Here is a 27900-nt window from a genome sequence, read left to right as displayed (position 1 = left end):
AAGGATGTGTCATCCCTATTACAGCTTGGAGTAATTAACTTTGAAAGTCAAACAATTGGCTTCCATTAATGTGGCATAAAAAAACTCTGGTGAGTCAAGATTAAGGTTTCACAGAAACACAGGTAAGAAATATTGTGAAATTTCTTTACCAGTACTGAATGCTCTTAACTTGGAGGCATTTGGAGTTACCTGCAAAACAGTAGAGCAATTGAACACTCTTTTGTCCCAAAATCAGTTTAGTTTGGTCTTCCAGAAGGTGGGTCTTATGGAGGGTTATCTATCTGTAATCTGTATAAAACCTCTCTACATTCTTAAAGCTACCCGGAATAAGAATCTAGAATAAAACCTGGTCAAAAATACTGCTCAGCAAAGAGTCTGTCCAGGACATGATGCTGCATCTATAAAGTAACAGAGAGGCAGATCTTTCTTAAGCTGCAATGAAAGTGGTGTTTAAACCCTTCAAACACTGAATGTTTCAGTTTTTGGGAAATATTGGATATTGCAGTGTCAGAGACGGAGGCAATGTGCTTTGTTTGCCTTTAAACGTTTGCCTTAGCACCTTCCCTATGTAGGAAATAGATGAAGTTGTGTTTAATAGCAAATGCTGCTTTTTATTTACTTGTGTATATTTTGTTTTTAGTAATTCTATTGCTGCAGTTTGGCTCCTTTTTTATCGTTAGGTTCTTGGAGTAACACTCCTTCCCTGTTTTTACCCATTGAATTTAACAGACTTGAACTGGGTCAGAACTTTTTTTATAGGGAACCTGTAGGTTCAGAAATGTGATATTTTTGAGATTAGTTTTGATTTCTGCAAAAACTAAGCTGATGTATCACTCTCAGGATCAGCTAATGAGTGGAATAAAGCAAAAATAAAATAGTAGCGACTAAAGAACTTATGAAAATACTTTTATTCGTGTTTCCCAAACAAATATATCCTCAAAATATCCAGCAGTGGCAAAGACAGCAGCTGTGGACAGGAGCAGGGCTGTTTCTCCAAACTGCCAAATCAATGCTGTTTTCTTTTCCACTGTGTAAACTTTGTCAACAAAAGTGGTTCTGTGAGAGCCATTGAAAATATTTCACCATATTCCAAATGTGACTGCCACAAATTAACTGCTAAAACTACAACAAGCACATTTGAACTGGCAGAGGGAATTGGCACATTCCTCTGTCAGGCTGCAATTGTGCTGTGTGGTTGTAGGTAAATGGCAGTTCAGCCACAAACACCCTTTTGTTACCACAGCTTATTAACATTTAGAGAGTGCCGTAACATAATTAAGGATATGGCACTCAGCAACAAAAAGGATGAAATTCATGGTTAAAGTGGATGATAAAGCCACAACTGCTTTGCTGGGTGAAACTAGGGAATCCTGGACATGGGTTAATTTCAGGTGAGACTTTTGTGCAGGCACAGCAGTTGGAAATCATGGTTAGGATGTGAATCTTACTGCACTGCTTTATTTCAGAGGGCATTTTAGAGCTGTGCGTGCCCCACACTGGTGTGGTAGCTGTGACTCTGGATTGAAGGGGAGGAAGGGAAGACAGAGCTGTGCCCTTTGCCTTCTGCAAATGTTTTGTTATACTCCTCTTGGCATGAGGTAAAAACAGCCACAGCCTCCTTTACAACTACATCCTGCACCAGTGCTCCCAGTTATGCAGACAATGGTTTGGATTGTGTGCCTGCATCAACACCCCCCTCCCCAAATGTCGGGGGTTGTGCATGTCTAGTTGACAAAAGCAGCATAAGCTGGGAACTTCTGCATTTGTTATGCTATTTTAAGGGTTATTTAGCAAACATAATCTCACCATACAGTGCTCACCATATAGTATTCCTCTGTGAATACTTATCTACCATCAGAGACCTCCTGCCTATCAGCACTGCTCTCCTGCAGAGTCTCTGCTCACTGTCCTGCAGTCTAGCATTAACTGATTGTAATATTATAAATAGCCATGTGCTACCACACAGAACGAGGCTAGCACATGGCTAATTACGAGTATACAGTAATTAACTATGAGCTAAACTCGCAGGACAGTATGTGGTGGTGGTCTATGAGGTATGTAATCAGACTGTTTGTTAAACCTTGGGAGCCTTTCCAGTCTGTTAAATAACTATACATAGTAATGAGACAATTTAAAAAAAAACATTTATGTTTATTTATGGACAAAAAACCAGTCTGTCTTTTTTCTGAGCTGTGACTGGAGTATTGCTGGTTGATATCTGAATGGGTTATTAAAGTGGTGTAGCAAAAGGTGCACATACAACTTTTGCTCATCTGTATGGATGAGACTGATTGTCCCAGCATTATCTGTGTATGAAGTTTAGTGTTATTTGTGGGGACTGTTGTGCCTTGTTCCATGTATGTGCAATAAAAATAATACCTCTTCTCCTTTTGTACACTTGAATAGAACTCATTATGTGGAGCATCTGTTTCAGTATCGTGTTGAGCTTTGACTTTTCTCTCTTTTCACTTTGTAACCATTGCTGGTTATGTTTGGGTTTATTTTCATTCAGGATGTGTGACTTTCAGTGTGACTCTAAAAGCATCCAAGCCAGCACAGTGTAAGAACCACAGGGGTGAAGCCCTATTGCTGGTCTACCTCCTGTTAATTGCTCCTCTTCATTACCCTGACAGCTGTTACTCTGTTCCAGATTACCATGAATGAGGCCTCTCTTTATAAAATGTCAAGAAGTCTACAGGGAAGTTAGATCAGCCTCTTTTAAATACATTTAAATTTGATACTTCCCTACACCTATCAAACCTCTGTTAAGTAACTTGGTATTGAACTAGATTTTCTTATCCAGAGGTTCTTTTCTGAGATCTGTGCCAGGGAAGGCAGCACATCAAATTCTGTTTGGGTAATGTGATGTTGTTGAAGGCGGTGAAAACATATGGGATGTGCTCCTTTTGCTAATGTCTTCTATTAACACATATTCTATATGTGCCAGACAAATATGAAAGACATAAATGCCTATCCTTTAATTCCCACTTAAGTACAATAATATGATAGGAACAAAGTGTACCAAAACTTCCCTTCTAGTAGATTTAATGTGTCTTCTGGATTTGACTGTTACTTGTGTGTCTATGGGTAGTTCACACCTTTCAGATCTACTGTTTTAATATTTTAATTTTATTAGCATAGCAGCATTCACATGGGGAAGTGTCAGTGGGGAGTCTTTGGGTATTTGGGGTGTGTACCCTGCCAGATTCAACCCAGATGCTGAATAGAATTGAAGGAAGATGGCAGCTGAAGGAGTCTGTTCATTGTAGAAGCTCTGACCATCAAGAAAAGTAAACTTGGATGGTTTGATTAGATCCAAGTTTACTTGATTTTTATTATGTGGATAAAAGAGGTCTATTTTTTGTGTGAGCTCATGGTTGAAGTGTTTCACACCTGGACTGTTGTTGGTTTTTGATCATTATCAGAAGTTTAAAAAGGACACTTATTTCCTAGGAATCGTATTCTTTTTACTTTTTTTTCAGTGATGGTTCTAAAAGATGATTTAGTCTCATTAAATTTTAATCCCAGTGTAGCTCTATGTAGCTTCAGTAGTATCAGAGAGATCTGATAGTTCTCAGGGTCAAAGAAAATAGGATTGTATTGTCTGTGCACAGAGGTTCTGTCTCCTGGGCTGTAATTGGCACATGTGGTCAATTATTGTTTTGAAATCTCTACTTGCACTGAGAGGCACAATCCCTCAGCTCTCCTTTAGGCAGGTCGTGACTGTGCTATCCCTAACTTAGGCCAGTGTCTAAATAATGCCAGAATAGAAATCAAGGTTCTAGGGCTAAATTAATTTGTGATAGAGGAAAGCAGACAATTCCATCTAGAGGCATAATGTAGGTCAGAACTTTTAAGTGGTGTCTTTGACACAACAGTAGATTGACAGCAACCAAATACAGTAGTTTTCTAATTGGCTGGAATGACTTAAACAGGGTCTGTCGTAATGGAATGGCTCATTGTGGTGCCAATGTGCACTGAGGACATCCTGCTTACTCCTTAATTAACATCCAGGGAGACTTCTGAAAACAGGGCTTCAAATTGCTTCTCTACTTGTTGATTAAAACTTCTCTCTGTGTGTTTGTTTTGTTTTATATTTCTTTGAACTTGGCGAAGCTCTGACCTTTAAAAGCAGGAATTCAGACTATCTCTTGGTGCGCATTTTTGGTTGCCTGATTCAGTGTTAGCACAATCTTTATTTGCAATTACATTTTGTTGCATACAGCTTGATCTCCGTCTCTTTGTTCCTTTACAGCATCCCCTCAAACTCAAGTTCCTGTAGAAGATGATGCAGTACATGTCATTAAAGTGGTAATGTGAAGATCTCATTTGTAAATTATTAACTTGCATGCAGTTCTTTCTCATAATTATCTATCCTTATTTTCAACATTGGGTCTCTATTGCATGCTTGTTAATTTTGTTTTTTTATATCCTTTCCCTGCTTGGGGATATATTTGACATTTCCATGACACACAGTATTTCCTTGACTTGATTTTTTTCGTTGATTACAACCCCTCAACAGTTTAGTAAGGAAAATTAGACTTGATCTCAAACACACCTGATTTCCAATAGTTCTGAAAGTAGTGTCTTAAATTATATCTGAAAGATATGTGTTGTTTATGAAAATGCATTTCCAAACAAATTTTTAGCTACTTAATAAAATCAAATTTCAGGTGACAGGGAATCTGGGATATGGGAGAAAAAAGGGGTTTCATTCTCTTGGTATTTCTTATGTGCTTTTCGTAAAAAACTGTTGACTTTCTAATGACTTTTATTATACTAAGTTTATTTGTTTCTCAACAGGAATATCTTGAAAATGGCCCCTTGTTTTCTGAGCTGAAGTTTTACCAGAGGGCTGCAAAACAAGAACATAGTAAGTAATGTCTCAGCTCTGACTCAGGTAGGTGTAAGGACAAGTCTGGGTTTAACTACTTTTGTTAAGAACTGTTGCTTTAGAGCTCGAAAAGCTCTAAAGCTTGTCCTTTCTGGTCAGAAGGGAGAACAGAAGCCAACCAGCCAGCACAGGGCCACATTTATTATGTGCACACCAAGGAACAGACTCCAGAGACAGGACAACCTTAGGACAGAGAAAACACCCCAAACCTGGAGTTCTCAGCTGCCTTTAACCCAATGTTACGTTCTTATTATTATTGCAGTAAGAAAATGGATGAATCTCAAAAAAATAAGATGTTTAGGAATTCCAGTGTTTTGGGGATCAGGCCTGGCTGAGTACAAGGGAAAAAGGTAATGAGATAAATGCTAATTAACAATCAATTTTACTGATGACCTATTTTCAAAAATGGACATTTAGTCCTTCCAATCTGACACAAACGTGCAGTCATGTCTTAAAGGATTCCTCCTTTTTCTGTATTTCCTGATAGCTACAGGTTCATGGTCATGGAGAGACTGGGGCAAGACCTTCAAAGAATCTTTGAAGACTGTGGAAGCAGGTTTAAGAAGGAGATTGTTCTGCAACTTGGGGCACGAATGGTATGTTCTGCAACTTGGGGCACAAATAGCACAGAGAGAGAGGGGAAATCGCTGTATCTCAAATTTGCTGAGTTCAACTAGAGAGTCATCTTGCTAATAGAGCTCCTTTAGGTGGCTGCTGAGTTTAGAATTAAATGTGTAAATGCTATCTATTTTCTTATTTCTCTGGGGTGTTTTAGGAAAAGAAGTGTTCAGTGGAAAATCAAGATTCCCCTACAGACTGAAATTTAGTCAAACCAATTTTTTTTCTAATATGTTAAAACACAGATCATCCATTTCAACCTGTGTGGCTAGACTGAGATGTGTAAGCCTGTTCTCATGTTTCAACATGTATTGATTTTTTTTTCAGTGTCTGAAGGGTATTAGACATCCATATTTGTCAAAGTTCACAATTGCATGTCTGAATGCCAAATTTTCAGTGTTTGCTGAACACAGTGATCATACAGGCCAGGCAGAATTTGGTCAGTCTGCAAATACCAGTTTTGTTCTCAAATGGGTGTAGACTGGCACATTCCAGCAGGAAGTTACATATGTACTTCTTTGTAACATGATTTGTGTTGTAGAATACTGTGAAATACTGCTATTGCTGAGCAGAGGTGGATAGAAAATAGAGTAGAGGCAATGGTCTTAAGTTAGAGAAGAGGAACTCTTAGTCTGGATGCATCCAAAACATCCCTTTAACCAAAATAATAATACTTTTTAAATTGAAGCGCTTTCGTAGTCACATAATTGATAAACTTGTAACTGTTTGTGCTCTCCAAAAGTCAGGATTGGTTTGTCCTTTGTATGAATTGACCCATGCAAATGTGTTTCTTAATAATAATTAGAGTTGTGCCTCAGTAAGGAGCTGGAGGTGTTGATGCCAGGGGGCTGTGGCATCAGATGCTGGTCATGTAACAGCTGGCAGGATCAAACTGATGGAATATGATCTTTGGTGTTCTTTGGTGTTCTAAGCATCTCCTCTGGTGTTTGTAAAGTACTAGTTTCGTTCTTGCTCTATGATTTAGAAACTGGTACTTGCGTAGTTACACAGGAGTATCTCAAGCAAGTCTGGCTTTTTTATGATATGCCATCATTAGTCCAAGCCAAATTTGTCAGCTCAGTTGGTGTAGCTCTTGGTTCCCCTGCCTAAGTAAGAAATATTTGGTGACAGAGTGGAGATGATGATGTTGTTCTCTCGTCTGTTCTATACTCTTTCCTAGTTGGATACTTTGGAGTACATACATGAAAATGAATATGTCCATGGGGACATAAAAGCAGCAAATCTTCTTCTGGGCTACAGCAATCCACATGAGGTGAGTGTGTTTACTTATCTGCACTTTTACTCTACTGTGTTTATAACTATTGAAACATTTTAAGTTTTGCAAATGTTTTGCTTTCACAATTCACATATTAAAAGGAGTTTGTGCATGAACATTCACATCCCCTCACAACAGATCTGAGAGTGGGTCTGTGGAGCTTGAGAGCCAAGGAAGAAGCAGGACAAAGCTGTACTTTGTTCCCTCTGTGTTCTGCTGACTGGGATACTGCTATGGATGAGTAAACTAATGAAGAGGATAAATTACCTAATTGCTGCTCTAGATTATACAAGTTAAAGGATTGGATGTGGCCCATTGTACTTTCATTCTGGGAAGTTCTAGATTTCCAATATTGTCATTAATTGTTTCTGTGCCCTAACTCTCCTGTCCTGCTCATTGTAGTGCGTGGAACAGGTAAGTAGGATTAAAGTTACTGTTCTCTAACACCCTAAAGCCAGCCTTGAAATGGAAGTCTTTGGGTGAAATGTTTTAAAACAAGTCTTTTGGTCCTGTTGTATTCCATGTGCTATTCTGATGTCTTTTTTTCTTTTCTTCAGGTAATAAAATCTAAGTATGCTTTTTAATTGGAAAAAATTCATTTAGGAAAAAAGGGCATCTCCAACTTCACTTAAATATGATTAGCTGTAAGCAATACTTCTTTCAATTTTGGTTTCTCTGCTGCTGTGATAAAGAAACAGATCTTGCAAAGCAGCTCACTGCCATTAGAGGTGAACCACTTGAGTATATCTACTCTTTTTAAAAGCTTCAAGTTAAATAGCTGAGTCAAATTTAACTTGTCAGCTTTCCGAAATACATCATTTGAAACACGGCATGGCTGTTTAAGGCAACCCTGGGTTTATACAGTGGGAGCAGCCAGTGCATAATCACAGTTTATGGCGTTCTGCTGAATCCAGGGGAGGAGGCTCTTTAGAGCCAAATTGGTCTGCAACCATTAGCATAACTCAAATTACTTTTCTTTTGTCTTGGCTATTGTATACTTTTATGACAGCAAGAAATGCTGTCATATGTTTTTCAAATATGCTGTCAAATATTACTCAAATTGCAATCATTTTGGAAGTGTCCACTTACAGTAATCATAAAATGTTAAGACTTTGAGCTTACTTGGAATTGGGCAAATTACTGGATGATTTTCTGATTTGTTTCATGTGTTATTTGCATGAAGATTGTGCTGTACTTGTAGTTTGCTTTAATGATAGTAAATTCATTGACAGATTAAAAATAAGGAATTTGTGATTTACTGGACAGAGGTTTTAGCCTTTATTTTCTAGGGTTTTTTAAATAAATCAGTAGATGCTCTGGTTTGAGTAGCTCCTAACTTAACATGTACAAAGTGTACGTCAGTGCTGGGAGGTTTGCTGTAGAATTTTGTTTCACCAAAATTTCTCTTCCACTGAAATTATTCTATAAAACATTTTTAAAAGTTCCCATTCTAGTTCAGAAGTGCTAATGGGGAGAATTTCTAATATTTACTTGCATTTCTATGGTATGAATTAAACTTTCATTCCTGTATGTGTGAAACATTTGTGCCACCTTTCTTGCTCTGCCAACACAGGGAATAACTGATTGCCTTGGTCATGGTTGTTTTTTGGGGTTTTTTTATTTACTTAAAAGGTAAAATGATCAACCTAATCTCATAAATAAGGAGTGAGAGAATCTAGCCTGTGGCAAACTCCAACTCAGGAATACAAGCCCAGGGGCTTCTGTAGCTCCAGTGGGAGCTGGCATAATAAAACTACCTGACTAATGATTTCTGTTGTAAGGTTTTTCAAGAATTTAATGCCAGTAGGTTCTTTCTCTTTAGGGTCTAGGATTTTAAGAGAAAACATATTGCAAGTGTTCTAAAATTAAAGAAAATTATTTTTAAAAGAAACCAAAAACTCATGCCTTAAAAATAATATTTATCTCTATTCAAAATATAATATATTTTGTTTTGGCAAAGAGAGATAAATCTCTGTTCAAAAAAGCAAGTGTACCTTTATACTAAACTTTATCTTTCTTTACAACTGCAGAAAGTCGGTGACAAATTTGCATGTAAGAATACACATCAGTAGTTACTAAATGACGGGAAAAATGCAATTTTCCTGTGTTAGACTTCCTGCTGCTGTTCTCTCTCTCTTCTGTAAATTAACCTGGTGAATTTACACCATAGCAAATAAATAAGAGTCCCCTTTCTCAAAGGGCATGTGAAATTCATACTGCTATCCCCTACTTTCTGTGGCACTGCGGAGAAACAAATAAAGTAAAGGCGCTGTCACTGTGTGACCTCCTAAATGATGGTTAGAAATGGGGAGAGGCTCCCAATGAGTGACCTCAAAGAGCTGCAGATGTGCTCAGCAGGAGACAGGGAGGCCATTCCCTGAGTTACAGGTCACAGGATCAATTCTGCAGTCTATGGTTCTGAGCACGGACCTGCACAGGGACTGCCAAAGCAGCAGTGATGGACTGAGGGTAGTGCACAGCTCATGAATCTCACAGAGGCCTCAAAGGAAACTTGAAGTCATCAGACCTATAAATTACAGGTGAAGCACTGTCTCAGGGCTGTGAAGAGTTAAAGATAATTCATTGTGTGGTCCCATCTCTTTGTATGATAAAGCAGAACAAGCAGCATTGATAGAGACTCTGAAAGAAATTTAAATCCATTCATCTCATTTGAATGGTGATACTATTAAGAGGGACAAGTGGCCACAAGACAAAAGCTTAAAACCTGCATTTTAAATAAATAAGGTTTGGGAGAGCACCTCTTGCAATCTACCTAGTAGTGTTTTTTCCACATGGATTTTATGGGCAGATGTGTTTGCAGACTTAAGTCTGTTTGGGTTTAAAAGCTGTGAATTTTAATTGCATATGCACCTCAGTCCTGATTTTAAGTGTTTCTTAGACAAGACAGTTACATTATAGAACTCTGACTTGATTATCAGAGAAGAATACAAAATTGTTTCAGAACATACAGAAATCATGTATTGATCTTTTGGGAAAAAGTTGCCTGAAAATAATTCTGACTTCAAGCTGTTTTTCATCCTAAGGCGAATCGTGATGATTTCTGCATTTTATTCCACTGGGACAGTGCAGGTGAATTGAGAAAAATTCAAATCTTCTGTGTTCTCCTTGAGGGCAGAGATGCCCTGTGCCCCTTCCCCTCTCTCTGTTGGTAGCCAAAATGGACCTCAGTGTGCCTTTACCCTTTTTGTAGTCCAGTGCGTGACTGAATCTGACAACACTCTGGCCATTAGCAACCAATCTGACTCTTATTAGTACGTATCTACTTAATTATTTACAGGCATGACATAAACCTAGGAATGGAAACACACACAAAATCACTGTACTTCATCCTTCCAGAAATAAATCTCCTGCTCTGTCCTTCAAGATAAAGGGAATCCAAAGGGCCAGGCTAATAACTACCCAGCTCAGTGCAATTAAATATCATCACATGTCCAAATTGTAAGAATTGTGTATGTTTAGCAGGTATTTAGCGCTTCAGATGCCAAGCACTGTGAGAGACTAATGCACAGAAAGAGCAGAGAATGGCTGAAACTCTGGCTGGCTGCTTGTGCTCACAAATTGTTATTTGTGCCTGTGATAACTCACTTGACCAAGATGGGTGAGTTTACATGTGCATGAAGTTGAAGACTTTCAGAAATGTGGCTCATGGTTTGTAACAAAAATCTACTAATAACAGACCATGCTAAGCACTGCAGAACCTGGTGCAAACTGGGCTATGTAAAGAAGAGAAACCTGAACAAAAACAAGAGTTAAAATAAGTGAGTGGGAAGGAGTGTACAGTGTAGCACAGTTAAACTCAGCTGTTCTGGCCTTATGTCTCTGTTACACCATCATCCATGGTACCTTTTCTCATTCCAGTGTCCTGTTTGTCTTAATTGCTCTGCTCTGTTTTGTTCTTTTTTTTGTTGTTATTTTTATTTAGTTTTTTGTTCCCAAAAAAAGCATGCAGATAAAAAAATACTTACGGTATTGAAACATCTACTAAAATAATCTACTTAATTTTTCTCAGTATATTTATTTAATACTTATCTGCTTTTCTCCTTCCCCATACCCTTAAAAAATCCACAACACCTATAAACTTTAAATGAGCTACCTCTACCATGTTCTGAGCAAATTTGGAAGGGCATGCAGTATTACATTATCAAAAATGACAACTAGCTATAAAGAACTATATATCTTTTTAATGATGAAAGGGTTATAATGAGAATTGATGAAATGAAATTAATAGTAATTTAAAATAACACAGTCATTCTGATAATGGTTGTGGCAAGGTTGTAACAGTGCCTTGCTGGTTTTGTACAAGCTGAAGGGGATTGATTTTTGTTGGTGGCCAAGAGGCTTTGCCTTGAGAGGCTGCCATGTTTATGGAAAAAATCCGATGTGAAAATTATGGAAGTGATAAATGGCCCAGCTAGAAACAAGCTGAACTGGTAACTCATGGCCAACTTTTGAGGAGAGCTGCTGTGAGCAAATGTCAGGATCACCCTGCATGTGAGTGGCCTTATAAGTAGTTGCTTCTTTATTTCTAGGTCTTTCCATCTTTAGTCAGTGCATTAAAGTTTCTTCTCACTTCTAAGGGATTTTCAGTATAAATTGAAAAGTACTCTGATGATATGGCTACTGAAGATATTTTATGTGAATCCATTGGTTAAAAATGTACTGCATTATGGAGCTGCCTTAAAAATAAAGAAGTACATAGTTACGGGGGGGGGGGGCTAAGTTTGACCAGCAAATATTTGTGGCTGTTTTCTGGGTGGCCTGTTGTTGGTATAGTTTGAACGATCACTAAGGCTGGGCTGTCACTTGGGAGTCTCTATCATGTAAGCAGGCATGCCCAGCCCAAAACAGAGAGCTGCCAGAGGTGCTGTGGGTGTATTTTCTTTCCTAACAGTTGAAATCTTATTTTAATGTATGGCATAGCCTTAATTTTTAAAGGTATTTTATCTTCCTGTCTATGTGGGAAACCTGTAGTCAAGCAGAATCCAAAGCACACTGCTGAGTCTGGGAAGAATGCACCTCCTAGGCTCCTCTCTTCTACCCAGCCCACAAAGGATGCAGAAGACTCACAGAACTTGGTTTTTGGGGTAGTTTGAGTTAGTTCTCTGACTGTGGGCTCAGTTAGGGCAGCGCCAGAGCATCAGGAATACACCAGAGAATGGACACAGGAGAAAATCAAATCAGTCAGCCCAACCAAGCTGGTGCCCTGTCCCAGATTTTGTAGCCATCTATGCCTCTGGTCTTTAATCTTGTATCCCAGTTGGGCTGGGCTGTCAGGTGAGAAACATCATCAATAATCTTAAAAGCCACCCCCCTGCAGGAAGTGAGTGCTGCAGCCTGGCTTACATGCTCCAGATAAGCTCAGATCCTGCAGCAGAAACAGTAAAACCAAGAGACCAGCAATCCCAGGATTTGAAGCTGCCTGGAACACAAAGAGGAATCAGTAGTTCAGCAGAATGTGCTACAAAGTAATGCGTTTTCTTGAGGCTTTTTTGCTTGTTTGTTTTTGCCTTTTCCAGGACTGACATAATTAAATAGCGAGTGCCAGGAAAGTTTGTTTTAGACTTTTTTAGGAGAAACTGTTTTGTAGTTAAAGAGGAAACTAAACTAAGGTTCAAATAAGATATTTTTCTTTATTAAGATTTAGTAGAAGTGATCCATGCCTTCGGATTACTTTCAACTTTTGCCCCCAAAATCTGTGGGTGGAATGGTGAATGTGTCACTATTGCAGTATACACAATTTGGGCCCAATTTTTTTTTTCTCTTACATTGATTTAATTTCATGTTAAGTCCATGCTTCAGAGTAACTGAGAGACCAGTTTGGTTCTGTGTCTTTTTAAAATGCATTCTAAATTCAGGAGTGGTTTACTGGGATGGCTTTCTGGGTTGAGGAGGCCTGGTTTGCTTTGCTTTGTTTTAGCCTACACTTTCAATAGTTTATAGAGGAAGTTAGTGACAGTGGCATTCCAGAGTGTTGGATTACAGTTGGGCCAGTGCCCAGCAGTCCTATGGCCACAGGCCCTGGGGCACTGGAGCCCCATGTCCAGTCCAGCTGGGGGAAGCTGCTGCCTCTCCCTCTGGCTTTGAAGGTGCACAGTAGAGTTGAATTTGAAGAGTCTCAGCTGCTGGAAAATCCAAATGGGGAAGTGAGTGTGCCTGCTTAAGTCTGGGGAGGAAGGGGTCCCATAAGCAATGTGAGGCGGCATAAAAGGCATATTGCAATTTATGGTGTCTGGATGCCCACCTGGAGAGCAGAGAGCTCAGGAACAAAATGAAATGACTGAAATTGTGCTCGACTCTGAAATAAGATAAGAGTATAGTAGTGGAAGGATTTAAATGGGGAGGGCAGCTGTTATAGCCCCCAGTTGTACATATTTTATTCTGAGGCACCATTTGGTTTAATAAAATTTAGATCTAAGGCTGTCCTTACCTATCAGTTTCTTAAGACTTAATTATAAAGGTTATACTTTCAAAGGACAAAAGCATTATTCATTTGTCTGTTCATGTCTTCCAGGTTTATCTTGCAGATTATGGACTTTGCTACAGATATTGTCCCAATGGGAACCACAAACAGTATCAGGAAAATCCTAGGAAGGGCCATAATGGGACAATAGAGTTTACCAGCATAGATGCCCACAAGGGAGTAGGTAGGTTTCTTTTTTTTTTTTATTTCAGATGAGTGATTATAGAATGGGTAATCAAGACGTGAGTGCTGCTGTACACAAAAGAAGCAGTGTTGGGGATTGCGCAGCCCCTCGTGTGGTGACCTCCTCGTGTGCCTGGGAATGCTTCCCCAGGGCTGGGGGAAGGGGTGCAGGAGGAGCCCTGAGAGGCTCTGTGTACACAGCACTGGAGCAGCCCAGGACAACCCTGAGAAGAGCTCAACATCAAACTTAATTGGTGTATGTTGGGAGGACTGGTTTGTGCTTGCTAATGCTGCATTGTCAAGGAAAAGGCTTTGGAGTCTGCACTGTCCTTTAGGGAGAGCTGTGTCTCATGTCACCATCTGTGTTATGAGAGGGTATTTCAAGATGACATTCTTTCTGCAAGGAGAAAAACCTTTTCTGAAGCCATAAAGTGTTAACTTTTTGAAATCTTTTTCCAGTAGCCTTTCATATATCTTACTTATTTAAACTCACTTTGATGGTATTGGAAACACATTTGCAGGTAAATTACATACATAGTCCTTTTATTGGATATTGATTGTACTGCCTTGCATTCCAAGGCAGACTTAATTCAACAATTCCCTAATTAGTTAAAGTCATAACCTATGTCTTGTATTCATTTACCATTAATTAAACCTTAGCTGTTTATTACGCTGCAGTCCAAATCCAATAGCAGACCCATAGAGCCATGGAAAAGGGACTGGGAGGTCAATATTGAAAATATATGGTGTAAAGTCCCACTGATGGCTGCATTGTTCACAATCAATATGGTCAATGCAACACAACTTTCTTAGTTGCTATGTCAGCAAGACAAAAAGTCAATTCTAATGTTATGCTAGTGAAAAAAAATTGTGATTATTGAAAAACTTTGACTCTTGCTACAGGAGTGTTTTTGTTAACTTTTATTTCCCCTTTCCCCTCCTTCACCCCTAAGATCATCTCAAGCAGAAGGGATGGTTTGCTGCTGCCAGCTTGGTGAGCATCAGTGTCATGAGTGATAACTGCAGGAATTTGTGCTTGTTAATAGCTGCTGAACTGTTACCTTAAACTAATACTTTCTAACGAGTTTTAGTTGGCACAAACAACTGTATATTATTGCTTTTTCTATTAAAAGGACCATTGACCATGTAATGTAGAGGGTCTTGATAATTTGCTGTTAAAACCTGCAGTCATTTAACTCTGGTCATTAGGAAAAATGAAATAAGACTGGCAAGTATTTCCTGCTAAGACAACTGCACCATTTCATCTGCTAGAAAATATTTTGTGGTGAGGAAAGCATCTGTTTTGGACCCTTCTGGCCTTCCCAAGCATGCAGGCTGTTTTCTGGAGACCTGACTCTGTCTGCCTTCCCTGGTAGTGTGAGTGGTGTGGCTGTGCACCGCTATTTGATGTGGAAGCTCTTTGAAGGGTAGGTGGAAACTGGAATATTTGGGATTTGGCTGTTGGATAGTTATAACAGCCAGTTTGGTAGTGTTTGTGGATGGGTATGTGATTACAGGACAGATAATTCCTTTTATTTGAAAGTGCAGGGAAATTTTACAGACTTGTGTGACAAAAGGTGTGCAGAGAAAGTGTGAGGTAAGTTTTGCAATCTGTGTCTTAGATGACCTCCTCAAAGAGCTAAAGTCATGATGGAATTGGTTAAAACCAGAGGACTCCACAAAACAAAATATTCAGAAAGATAGTTTGAGGGAGCTTACCCTCCCTTCCCCCATTACAGGTGTTTCCTTGATAGCTGCAAACAAAATCCATAGATTTTTCTGGTGCTCCTGCTGGAAGAGGCTGCAGAACATGGTGTGGGATCTGGTATGTTGCAAAGCATCCAAACTCTTCACATGGAATGCCAGCTCTGACCTTGTGATGGTGGCCTGGGACAGAGTTAGTTTTCATCCCAGTAGCTGGTGCAGTGCTGTGGTTGGATTTAGGATGAGAATGCCATTGCTGGCACAGGGATGCTTTAGTTGTTGCTGAGTAGTACTTACCTTCAGTCAAGGACTGATGAGTTCCCCATGCTCTGGCAGTAAGGAGCTGTGAGGGAGCATGGGCAGGACAGCTGACCTGTCCAGAGGGATATTCCATACCCTGGGATAACAGGGGCAGGGGATAAACTGGAGGGGTTGGCTGGGAGGGGCCGATTGCTGCTCAGGTGGTGCTGAGCAGCTCTGTTGTGCATCACTTCTCTGTCAGGGGATTTGTTCCTTTCTTTGCCTTCCTTTTCATTATTATAATTTTAAAAATTTTAGTTCAAGTATTAAATTGTTGTTATCTCAACCCATGGATGTTAACTTTTTCCCCTGATTTTCCTTCCTGTCCCTCCAGGTCGGGATAGGGGGTGGATTGCTATGTGGTACTTTAATTGGTGGCTGGGGTTAAACCATGACAAACAGCCTGAATCCATTAAGATCAAACTGTCAGAGTTTCCCTACTTGCAGCAGAGCTCTCAACATCCCAGGGAAAGTCTGCATCTGCAGCGACTTCTGTTGGAGATTGCATGGGTTCAGCTGGCTGAACACAGCAATGTGTTTCCCTGCTCTCTTGGTGTGAGGCTGAGAGGCACTGAGATGTCTTAGGATGCTGAAAGACTTCCAGCAGCTGGGGCAAAGGGCTTCTTTGCTCAACAATCTCCTGGATTCCAGTCTCGGCACAGTCTCCTGTACAAAGTGAGGTAGGGTGTTCTGAAAAGTCTTTAAAGACTATTGGTGAATGGAAGGTGCAGAGACAGCCTTCATTCTGGTGTCACCCAGCTTTTCAGAGTGCAGTGCTTTGTTATTTCAATGCTTCAGGAATATAATTCTAATTTTTGAATGTTATTTTGTATAAATGAGATCCTTTCCAGAGGGCATTTCCTGCATGTGTGTTGCAACATAAGTATCTCGGTCCCACTGAACAGCATCAGTGGCTGTGTTGAGCCAGACAAATGAGAACATTTTGACTAGTTCATGAAGCAGCTACTGAATACATGCAGTGATTTGAGGGACATGCTGAAGCTTTAACAAAATTAAGAATTTGTAGCTTTCAAAAGTGCCTCTTGGCAGTGCTTGGAGCCGATACCCTCCTTGCACAGAGCCAGTCAAATGCATTCCCTCCCCAGTAATTTAAGTCAATGCCAGAGTTTCCATGGTTGAATGGAGAGTTTAACCCAGCTGTGTACTGGGTTATTCCCCAGGATCTCTGTGGAGCTCACCAGGTGTAGAGTTGTGCAGTCCACTGAGATCCAGAAAGGTTTCTAGCAGTGGCCACTGCAGGGGAACACTTTGGGGTGGTGGGATTGGTCTGTGTTCTGACAGCCTCTGGTAAGGCCAAGTGGGATGGATGTGCTGTTTCCATGGCAGCTGCATCCTTGAGCTGTGTTTGGAGTTCTCCTGGAACCAAATAGGGCCCAGCCTGGCCTCTGCCACAGGATCCAACCTACGCCATCGGCATTCCTGGATTTGTGGCAGGATCCCATCCCAACCAGGGTGTGGGTATTTGAAATTGAAACCCTTTTTAGTCTGGTTTCTTGGGACACAACTGCATCATTCGTTTTAGTGTTGGAGTGTACTCACTGTATTCATTTTTAAAGACCAGCCTGTATAAACAGTATTGCATTTTGGTTTGTGGATTGATAATTAAGGAGAATTATATCTGTACTCAGTGTACATTTAAAAAGTTGTTACATAGTTAGTGTTAAAAAGTAATATTTGAATCAATGCTTCCTATGGATTTTTGTAGATTTTCTCCTCACTGAGGCATGCAGTCAATACCTAATTTCTCTGGAGATTTACTGCACTTAACATATTGAGGTTCTTTTAAATACTCCAGTCCTGTGCATTGAGTATGTAAGCCCAGTTTTAATTTGCTATCATTGATGAACATAAGAATATGAAGTATCTATGCTGAATTCCCTCCAGCATATATTTGTGTTTGCCATCGATTCCAAGCTGAGTCCTCTCCCTTTTGCTAGCATTTCACAGGAACTCTGAGCAGTGTTGCCATCTCTTGCATCAGTAGAGACCCACTGAAGTCTGTGCAGGACTGATCTCTACATCTGCAGTAGTAAAAGCTGCTTCCCACAGGAGTGGGGCCTTTGGACTGGCTTCTCTGTGCCCCTCACGTGGGATTATGGGCTCCTTGAGCTCCATCAGAGCCCTGGGACACTGGCTTTGTCCAGAGCATTGCCAGCCTTGGGCTGATGCCAGGGAGAGCCCTGCAGTCCTTGTGCTGGTTTTCCCCACTGCTCAGGCAGAGCTGCTCTGTGGTATTAAAAACACAGCTCAGCGCTGGGGCATTTTTCCTGTTCTGCTGACTAAAATATGTGCAGGGTTCATTTTGTGAGGAAGGATGTGCAGGAATATAAACACCTATGCCTGGAAACACATTCTTTGGGAGCCTGCTTCCAGAGAACAGAGCTCTGAGTGGCTCTGGATCAAGAGGTTGATTTGGCATCTGTCCATGCATAGTTAGGATTCAGAGGGAGTCTGCAGGATTTTTTTCCTTTTTTTTTTTTTTGTTGGGGAAATGAATTATTGATCTGCTGTAGTTTGATATGTGTTTCCCAAAGACTGTGTACAGGACAAACTGTAAATCCTAAATAATAAAAGGAAAATATAACCAGTCTGACGAAAAATGGGTGGAACTTTGCAGTGGGAAATAAATAAAAAGATGGCTTAGTTCCTGAGAGTTGGATTAGAAATGTGTGCCCAGCAGAGGAGGGAGCATGAGGTGATTGTAAGTGAAAGAAGAGTCACTAGCAAGGAAGCGATTGGGTAGGCTTCTACAGTCACCTCTGGAAGCTGCCAGGAATGTTCAGAAGCAGCAAAAATAAGAAGAGAAGCATTTACAACTCTGTCACATCTGAGGACTGTGCCTGGGAAAGGGCTGTTTAATTTTGGCTGTTGTTCTCTACACCAGGAATTCAGAAAGGTAGTGAATCTCAGCTGCTTGCCCACCCCTACTTGTCAGGCCCTTACCTCTGTGATTCTTTTTTTCTGCCACACAGATGTGAAAGAAGAGTTAAACTTCCTATCCCACTCTCCTGACACATGTTGTCCTTACTGCAAGCTTGGAACTTTTGCTTCTGACCAGGTACCCGTATCTCCTGCCAGCTCCATTCTATCTCCCACCCAGATCTTGTGGTGATGTTCTCTTGTGCCTTCCAACCTTCCCACTACATGAACTTCTCCCCATAAAAGCAGAACCCCAACCCTCTTTCTTTCAACACATCCCATTCCACCAGTCCTGATGATTCCCTCCTGTCAGCTGTGCTGTGTGTTCCATGCCTGTTCATCCCATCAAGTGTGTATCTGTAGGATCCCAGTTTGGGGAAGAGAGCATGGCTGGCGCAGGAAGTGTCCCTGTCTGCCATGTTCCAGCCTGGGTTCTCTGGAAGAGCTCTACTCCAGCTGTGATGGTGCCATGGATTTTTCTTTCCAGCAGTCCGTGGTGGTTATTGTCAGGGAGTACTTGAGTAATGTGCCAAGCAGGGCTGGGCATGAGGAGAGCAGTGGTGGTTCCCAGCTGGCTTGTGCCCTGTCTGAGGCTGGATAACTCTGTGGAATGGGCTCCAAGCACTAAAATATATCATTAATTTAATTTATTTCTCTAACCTTTTCTGTGGATCCACCCACTATTCCACTTGTCATCATCCTGTTTCAGGGAGCTCCTCCAACTGACCAGTACCTGGGGGAAGGAATATTTCATTATCTGCTTTTTAGGGATTTGTTTCTTCATCTCTCCTACCCCTAGTAGAGGCACTGATTTTTGTCAAGTCTTGTATTTGTCTGGTTTTCAATCATCTCAGCCTTAAGTTATATCACTTTGTGATTATACATTTTTATCATAATTGTATTTCACCATGATCATGGTGAAATACAATTTCACGTCCTTTCTTTTATGGGCTTTTGCATTGCTGGCTGTGGTGCGAGTTCTCTTTGCTTTGTGAGTTACTATAAATTTGTGTCCTGTAATGCCAGTGAGAATTGAAAGTACCACTTACATCCATGTAATATGAGCAACCAAAATGATCCTGTTTATGGAAAGTTTCTAACCCAAAAATCATTAACAGTGCTAGTTGAAGATAAGCGAATATTTCATCTGTCACTTATTAAATCTTTACAAAAGGCTGGAGAAAATCAGCTAAACAGAGGCCACAGAGAAACCTCCCAGTTTTCCTTCTGTTTCAGAGGAGTTCCTGGGAGCAGTGGAGTTTTGAGAACATATTGTGGCTGTTGTGATATCCCTGATCTATTTGGATATAATAATCTGAATATAAATTAGAGTGGAGATAGCTGCCAAATTCAGTGTACAGAGATATATCATCTATTTTCTTCTAAGATGAATTGCTTCAGTTATTTTGAATTATTGGAACCCTGTGCCTGTGTGTTGAGTATGTTTGTGGTATATTTAAAACTCTGATTTCATTGATGTCGTTGTGAGTTCATCAACTTCAGTGGAGTTGTTCCTGATTTATCTTGGCAGGACTGAGAACAGAATCAGGCCTTAAATCTACAAATTAAAAAATTAAACTTTAAAGACATTATGAAATAAAATACCACCAATATGTTCCCCTTAAATACTACTTCATATGAGACTAAAATAATAGTAAAAAAATCCTCTGAGTATAAAAGCAGAAATCAAACATCTATTTAAAAAATTTTAAAAAAAGGCAAGTTTTTTAGTTTTTAGAATTTGATTTAAATAAGTATTGGTTGGAGTGTACACTCTTGTAACTGTGGCGAGTTATCAAGCAGAATTGTTTTATTTTCACCTGGCTGTCATATTTAAAGTGAAGGCAGATTGATTTCTCTCCATTGATGTTTATCAATAATTCCTGTAATCTTCAATTGTGTGAGCAGATTTATTTTTGCAAGTAAACATATCATTGAAATTTATCTATTAGTGCTTGTTTTGACATGAAAATCTAATCATTCCATTGTCCATAGATAATACTTACTCATTAAAGATTAATCAATTACTTTTTAACAAGAATCTAAATGATTTAAAAGGTTGAGGGATTTAGCTTATGTGGAGCAGAGGGAAATAAGCAAGTACAACCAAAGAATCAAATGCTGACATTTTCCAGTAGTTCTACAAAAATCCCATGTAAGTGTCTGTATTTAGCAGCACTTGTGGTGGCCTGGGAGAGGAAGGCATAGGAGAGTTACAGTCACCTGTGAAACATTTCCTGTTGCTGCTGGGCAGAGGTGCCTTGAATCCATGGACCTTCGTTGTCCCTGTGCCTGCTGTGGCTTTGGGCAGGTGTCAGCCAAGGCTTTTGCTTTGTCATGGCTTTGTCCCAGGAACTGCAGGTCAGAGGGAATGTCATTAGTCATGGCCAAACTCTGAAGAAACTTCAGTCTCTGGGACTGTTTTGTCAGAAAATTACTTTTCTTGGGGTAACTTCTGAAATCTGATTGGTTTGCTGTTATTTATCAATGAATCCCAATGAACACATCAGTGAATCCCCCCTGTGGAAAAAAGCTGTCCTTTGGAATTCTGACTATTTTCCTCAAAAGGCCACTTTCTGTAGCCCCTCTCACACAAACAGGTGCCAGAAAGGCATTGTGAAAATTACAGGATCTGCAGTCAAAAAAGCTGGTTTATATGGATCGAATCTGGAATTGCCATAATGGAAAAAAGAGTTGTGAACACGTGTGGGTGAATGGAATTGTTCCACAGTTACTGGGAGATTTATGGCCAGAGAAATCACTACAGAGCAGCAAGTGGTAGAGATTGTGTTTTTATTTTAATATGGAAGCCAAGTCTTGCATTAAGACGTTGCTGAATCCAGGACAGGAAATAAACAATACCCAAGGGACAGTGTAGCAGTGTTGGATCCAGGGGCCTTTAATAATCCCAAGCCTAAGAGCAGTTAAGATAGGAAATGTATAAAAACTAATCTGCTGCTTTTACAGTAATGTGTGTATAGGAATGAGGGACAGTTGTGATGTGTTGGCACCGTGGCTTTTAGCAGATGACTTCTTAAATTAAAAGATAAGTTCACTGAGTGACTTTCTGGAATTTATTTAACGAAGGCCCATAAAATATGATATCTGTTTACAGCTGGATTAACAGCACACTGCTCAGCTACTGGTCTTTACACTGGATAAGAAGTGCCAAACAAGTCTGAACTCTTCTTTCCTTCTTGGAAACCACAAATTCATTTTGGAAAAGCATAAATTTTACTTCTACATCTGTCTGTCTTTAATCACAACAAGCAGTTTCTGGTTTTGTAGATTCCATGTGGTTTTGACGTGCAAATTGTGGGCTGGAAGTCAAAGAAATCCTGCAGCGCTCCTGCTTGTTCAGTTTTAGCAAGTTAGGTTTCCTCTGGGTAGCAGCAAGCACTAGCAATTCTGTTGAGATTGCACTTTTCCCCTCCCTCTTTCTCTAGGAAAAGCCATTCTATAGATTTAACTTCAGTTTTCGGTGTAGATGATGCTCAGGGATGGGGTTAATTTTTGATTTAATTTTATCTCCTGTATTTACGTCTGCCTGGAGTGTGCAGAGAGTAACTTGTTCCTGAAATAACTTCCTTTTTGGAAGCAGCAGTGGGAAGTTCACCCAGGACTTTGCTAAACAGCAAGTGCATTTTGGGTTGTGCAGAGCTCCACAGGCACTGCTGGAGCCAGGAGCAGGCTCTGGCGAGTCAGTGCACACTAGATGGCACTTTTGTCCCAGCATCTGAGTTCAAACCGGCTCCACGGGAGAACAGGAAAGGCCATCAGTGTTTAGTCTGCTCTCACAGAGTCCCTGCATGACCAATGTGGACCCCATGGACTTCCTGGAACATGTGTTAGCAATTTAGCAGCAGACATTTATTTCTTTGTTTTACTGCTTGGCTCTTTGAGAAAGTGTTGGTACTCAGTTATGGGCTGTCTGGATCATGTCAGAGGCCATGGGGATCAAGTCCATGTGGCAGGCCAGACTGAGGAAGGATGAAGCTGGAGGAGGTGAGGAAGCTGACCCTCACTTGAGCAGGAACAAGTCACTGCCTGTCTGTGGCCTGTGGCCAAATGCTGGGGCGGTTCAGGTCTAATACAGCTGAACAAACAAAACACTTCGCCCATTTGGCTTCTCCATATTTCATCAGCACCAGTTCAATCAAAGTCTTTTCTATTTCCTAAGAAGAGGTTCCTATTCTTAATTGTATTTTTTTTACTCCTTCCCCCTCCCCCTTTCCCACATTTTAGCCCCATCCAGACGAGGTGACCTTGAAATCCTTGGCTACTGCATGCTGCACTGGTTGTGTGGGAAGCTGCCCTGGGAGCAGAACCTCAAGGACCCTGTAGCTGTCCAGAGTGCGAAAATAAAGTAAGGACAAACCCCCCCACACACAGGGGCACACCAACTGGAGCCCTGTAGCATCCTCACTGCTTCCCAGTTCTGGGAAACACAGCTTTCCATGCTGTAGAACAGCACCTTAGGAGAAAGCTAAAACAATTTTCCTTAATTAAGAGAGATGTTGGAAGCAGTTAAAATGGGAACTTTATGTGCATGTCTACACTCCTTTGCATGTTTATGTCTGTGCTGCTGTGAGGAGAGGATGGATTCCAGTGCACAGTATGCAGGCATTTTGTCTACTGTGCATTTTTCCAATACTCTTTTTTTTTTCCAAGAAATCATTTGTAAATTAGCATGGGCCTTAGTGCACATACAGAAGGTTGTTGTGTGGTTCCATTCAACTTCACGGGCGCTTTGTAGAGACCGTACTACAAACATCTCTTGGAGCTTTTTCCACATGTGCACTCAATTTATTTAACTTTCTACATGATACTGTTTTTCAGATGTTTTTCTGTAGGCTTTTAATGTTACATGAGCCTACTGCCATTACAAACAATTAAATACCAAAACACTAAGGAGCTTGGTGAAAATCTTTCCTTTTCCCCAGCATGACTTGGAGCTCACAGGAGCAACAGTGCATCAGTGTTTTCTTCCTCTGCCCTCCAAGCTGGGACTGGAGGGAGTTAACTGCATGCGGTACCTGTAGCTGGCTCCACAGCAGAGGAGTTACCCAGAACTGTAAGATCACAATAGCAGGAGGCAGCAAACTTTTAAGTAGGGCAGGTCACACCAGAGGTACCTGCTGGGGCTGGCCGATCCCCGAAATCGACGCAGGGCAGCGGCTCCCGGCACAGGGAAGGGCGGCTGCAGGCTGCGCACGGGCCGAGCGCAGCGGGGGATGTTAACACCCTCTGCTGTGTTTAATATTTCTCCTTTAGAAGTTCTGATCATTACACAGCCCCCCTGCAAGGTAACACTTATACAATTCAATGGGAAATCAATTTAATCAATCAAGCTGCTCCACTGATTCTTCCCTTTCTGTTAACCCTTGGATGTCTCACGTTTCCAGGATGCTGGGCAAAAGGAGGCTTCAAGGAAACACACGGAAAATGACATAGATTCCACTTATCAGAAATATCTTCTTACTCTAATGAATTGCATTCCTGGAATTAGGTATCTTGCCCAGGTTATCCCTCTTACCTGTCTTAATTTTCAGGTTCTTCTAGGTGCTGGACTGCCCAAGATGAGGGCTGGTGGTATTCCTGTTTTTAGGAATTAATGCCAAGTTTCTCTGCAGTTCCTGTTTCTGGATGGACAGGAATTACACGTGTGGCCCTACTGTTTATGAAGTGCATGGGACTTTAGGTGATGTGACTTCCCTGTCCCCTTGTGGCCCTGCCATACCTGGGTTTAATTTTGGCAGCCACGTGCTCCATGGCAGAGGGGACCTGATGCTAAATGGTAGGAAGGCAGAGCAGAGTTACTGCTAATAGTTGTTTGCTATTTCCAAATTAGAAATGGGAATCATCAGTCTGAAATCAGAACAAGCCATTTGGCTCAAAGGGCTTTTATTTTTCCTTCTAGAAAGCTTAAAATATGTGCAAAGAAAAACTTAAAGTGCCATTTTAGTGTCAGCCTGGTCTTGGTGAAACCAGCTGTGTACAAAGAGTTAAAAATTGAGCTGGTGAGGGGATATCTGGGTTCAAAAGCAGTCCTGTGAATCATTAGCTATCCTGGAGGTCCACTCCCTTTGGAGCTGAGACTTGCTGTCTTCCTAAATTCGAAATGAGGAATCACCTGCTCCAAAAGCACATTAAACTGTTGCACTCTGTGTTGTTTCAGACTTATGGATGAGCTCCCAGATTCAGTGCTGAGGTGGGATTCTCCTGGAAGCAGCTGCGGTAAGTATACTTGCACCTGTACCCTATGGCTCTTCAGCCTCTTCCTAAACACAGTTCAATGTCTGACTCTGGCGGGGAGCAGAAGAGAAGGAAAGTAACACAAACTGAGCAAGGTCTTTGAAAAAAAAGAATCTTGTTCAGTCTGTGCTGTATCCCATGGAGTGACATAAGGGATTGTGGCCATATGTAATCCAAGGTGTTGGGAAGCAGTGACTGTCTTGGAAACAGTAGTAGCTGTTAGCATGGAAATAGTAAGCAACTGTCTACCAAAGGTTTATTGCTCAGTGCTCAGTTTGAAAAAGCAAATGGATGCACAATTTGTCTTGTCTTGTTTCTTCCTTCCCTGAAATACAAAAGTAACCCAAGGAAAGCACCAAAGGTCAGTATCTATTTTTGATTTTTTCCCTTATTTTCCTAGCACTTTTGTATTGGAATTACCGGAATGCAGTGTGTATTAGGTGAAATTTATTACTGATGTGTATACATATTTAATAAATCTTTCCTGCTGGGATTTGACCAGATGCTAATATCTGGTGTAGTACTCCAGCTTTAGGATACACTTGGGTCTTCAACTGAAAGAAAAGTTTGAACCCCCCATATGTTTTTCCTACTAGCATTATTTCTGCCCATTCAGTGGTTTTCCTGTTTTTTGAACCACTTGATAGAAGAATGTTGCTGCTGTTGGATTGTTTTGGGATGCAATCAGAAAAACAACAGTAGTATTTGAAGTAAAAAAAAAAAAAAAGTTTTATTTTTCCAAAGCATTCCCAGTATAGTATCCATGCGGATTAAAATAATAGTGTTCAGATTAATTAATATTTAAAGGGATATTGTGATCTATCAAAGACTCTCCTCTTTTACACAGAACTATCAATATCTGTTGATAAAATGTTTTAATTTTATCCTTGGATAGTTGTCAGTGCTGTGGGAATTAGTGCATGAACATAACGAGATGGAACACTTCAAATCTGGCTTGTTTATGCAAGTCTGCCTTTTGCTTTTCTCCTCCCAAAAAGACAAGACATTGTCAGTTCTGTGTTTTGAGTGTGCTTTCAGCTGAAATTGTGTTGTCTCATTTGGCATCCATGTTGGAATGAGATCCTTTCTGAACAACTGGGGTTGCACTCAGTGAAATTCTCACTCAAATCTGCTCTACAGGTGAAATAGCCAAGTTTCTGGCCTCTGTTTCTGGCTTAGCTTATGCTGAGAAGCCCAAGTATCAAGTGCTGAAGAAAATCCTGCTGGATGGCCTGGAGTCAAGCAGGATGTGCTACGACGGCCCTCTGGAATTCTCCGCGGTAGCAGCGAGTGCACAGAATCACTTTGCTGCTAAGGCGTCCAGAGTGAGTGAGCTCTGGGAGCATTTCTGACAGCTCCTGCCTCTTGCCTTCCCTCTTGGAGAGCAGGAAGTAGTTAAAGCTCTCAAAATGAGACTGACACAGCAGTTCTTCTGCCTTAAATACACTATGTTTGTTAATTCCTGTTTCCCCTGGCTTTGCTAAAAAAGTGGAATATCAGCCCTCAAGGAGGAAGAACTGCCATGAGTCCTTTTGACCCACAGGCTCTCACTTCAAAGCAGTAGATCTGTGGAGGATGATTTACTTTCAGGATAATGGGGAAATCAAGGACTTTGTTCACTAACATCTTGAATGGCCTGAATGCCAGATTTTTCCTTTGTCCCAGATTAAAAGCAAAGTTACCTTTATTAGTGACAGCATTTAATTAATTTTCTTGCTTTCAGGCTGTTCTTTGTCATTTGCCTTTATCCTCCTGCAGCCCCAGTGTGGAGGAGATGTTCCTGTGGCTTTAGCTGTGTTGTTGGTGTGCACTGGCACAGGATTTTCCAAGTAACACAGCTCTCCTGTGCTATTTTCCTGCAGTGCTCTAAGTTAATAAAGCCCAGCTTCCCTAAGCAGAGAGGGAGGTAATTAGCAGTTTTGCTGGGAAATGTCAGTCCCGTTGTTCCTGTGGAAGTGCCCGTATGCAGCAGCTCCATGCGGGGCTCTGGGGCGTGTGCAATAAGGCAGGGTCAGGGTTGTCCCATCCATTTTTAATATTCCTGGTGAACTTTGGACCATCACAAGTGTACGTGAGCCAAGAATGCAGGATGCAAACTAATGTGACTGATAGGCTGCGAGATGAATGGTGATTCAAGTATCAGTGCACAGATGGTTCTGATTTGCTGAGTTTTGTAGCTGCTGCAACTGAAGACATATAATATCCTTCTAGTCATAAATTAGCTCTTTGGAAGCAAAACCTTGGCACCACAGCTTTACAACCTTCAATTAGTAGGGAAAGAAGTATTTGAATGACTGTGGTATTGACATCTGTAGGCCTGCATAGTAATCATTCTTAATAGAAGAGAATATCTGTTTGAGGGGGTTTTGCATGGCTAATTAACCACCAGTGAGAATATGTAATTTTTTCATGATCTCCTGATTGTCACCTTTCTCTCATTATACAGTTAGATTTTATTGTAGCAAGTGCCTCACAAACCAATTGTCAGCACTATTTACGTATTGTGTAAGGCAGAACAAAAGTTCATGTTTAATGAAAAGGTACTGGGTTTTGATCTTGGTAACTACAGATACTTAGTTTAGAACTTTTATTGACTTTTCTGGTTTTACCCCCCCTTTTTTTTTAAATTTTAACAAAACCAAAAGCTGTTTTGGTTACCGGACTTGTGTGTCTGTGCTGGTGACCGTTGTGCCCTCACTCATTTGGGAAGTTCTTTTAAGTTTGCACTGTTTTGTGAGCTGACTCGGAGCATCAGGTACCTGTTAAGTGATCTCCAGCTGATCCTGCTGGGTCTCTGTTTCACAGGAGTCTTTGATTTCTCAGAGTCAGATGCTAAATAGTAAATCTATTTCCTTCTTAAGCCTGGTCAAAGACTTGACAGTCTGTAGCATAAAAAATGATCCCAGCCTTGCAGGTTGCAGGAGCTGCTGCAGCATTGGATATTTGCAGGTCACACTCCCCTGGAAAGTCCCTGGCTGAGGCGTGAATGGTTATCACCATTTCTATGCTGCAGGATTCAGTGGGATTGGGTTTGAGGGCCAGGAACAGGATCAGGGGGGAATGCCTGGGTGTTACTAAATCTTGGCACCTGTCAGCACTTTCTCAGGGAAATCTGTAATGCCGAGCGTCTCATTTCTTGGAGCAGTGAGAACACTGGGATCACCTGTGTATTACTGCAGCCTGTTCTGCTGCTGACACAAGCCAGTTTCCTCTAAGCACTCACTGCAAAACAGCTGCAGAAAGGCAATT

General features: G+C 40.9%; 1 protein-coding gene across 4 annotated transcripts in view; it reads left to right on the top strand.

The window, feature by feature from the left end:
- VRK2 (VRK serine/threonine kinase 2) overlaps positions 1-27900 on the top strand; it is a 39285-nt gene that overhangs the window by 5023 nt on the left and 6362 nt on the right. For all 4 annotated transcript variants that reach the window (XM_021527514.3, XM_021527509.2, XM_021527513.2 and 1 more), the window contains exons 3-11: positions 4256-4311; positions 4804-4873; positions 5157-5244; positions 5382-5490; positions 6693-6785; positions 13321-13453; positions 22642-22762; positions 24575-24633; positions 25792-25976. In XM_021527514.3, the coding sequence (XP_021383189.1) occupies positions 4256-4311; positions 4804-4873; positions 5157-5244; positions 5382-5490; positions 6693-6785; positions 13321-13453; positions 22642-22762; positions 24575-24633; positions 25792-25976 (914 nt within the window). The remainder of the gene's footprint in view (positions 1-4255; positions 4312-4803; positions 4874-5156; positions 5245-5381; positions 5491-6692; positions 6786-13320; positions 13454-22641; positions 22763-24574; positions 24634-25791; positions 25977-27900) is intronic.

This window comes from Lonchura striata, chromosome 3 (assembly GCF_046129695.1).
Source record: "Lonchura striata isolate bLonStr1 chromosome 3, bLonStr1.mat, whole genome shotgun sequence".
NCBI lineage: Eukaryota > Metazoa > Chordata > Aves > Passeriformes > Estrildidae > Lonchura > Lonchura striata.
This window is presented reverse-complemented; position numbering and strand designations above follow the sequence as displayed.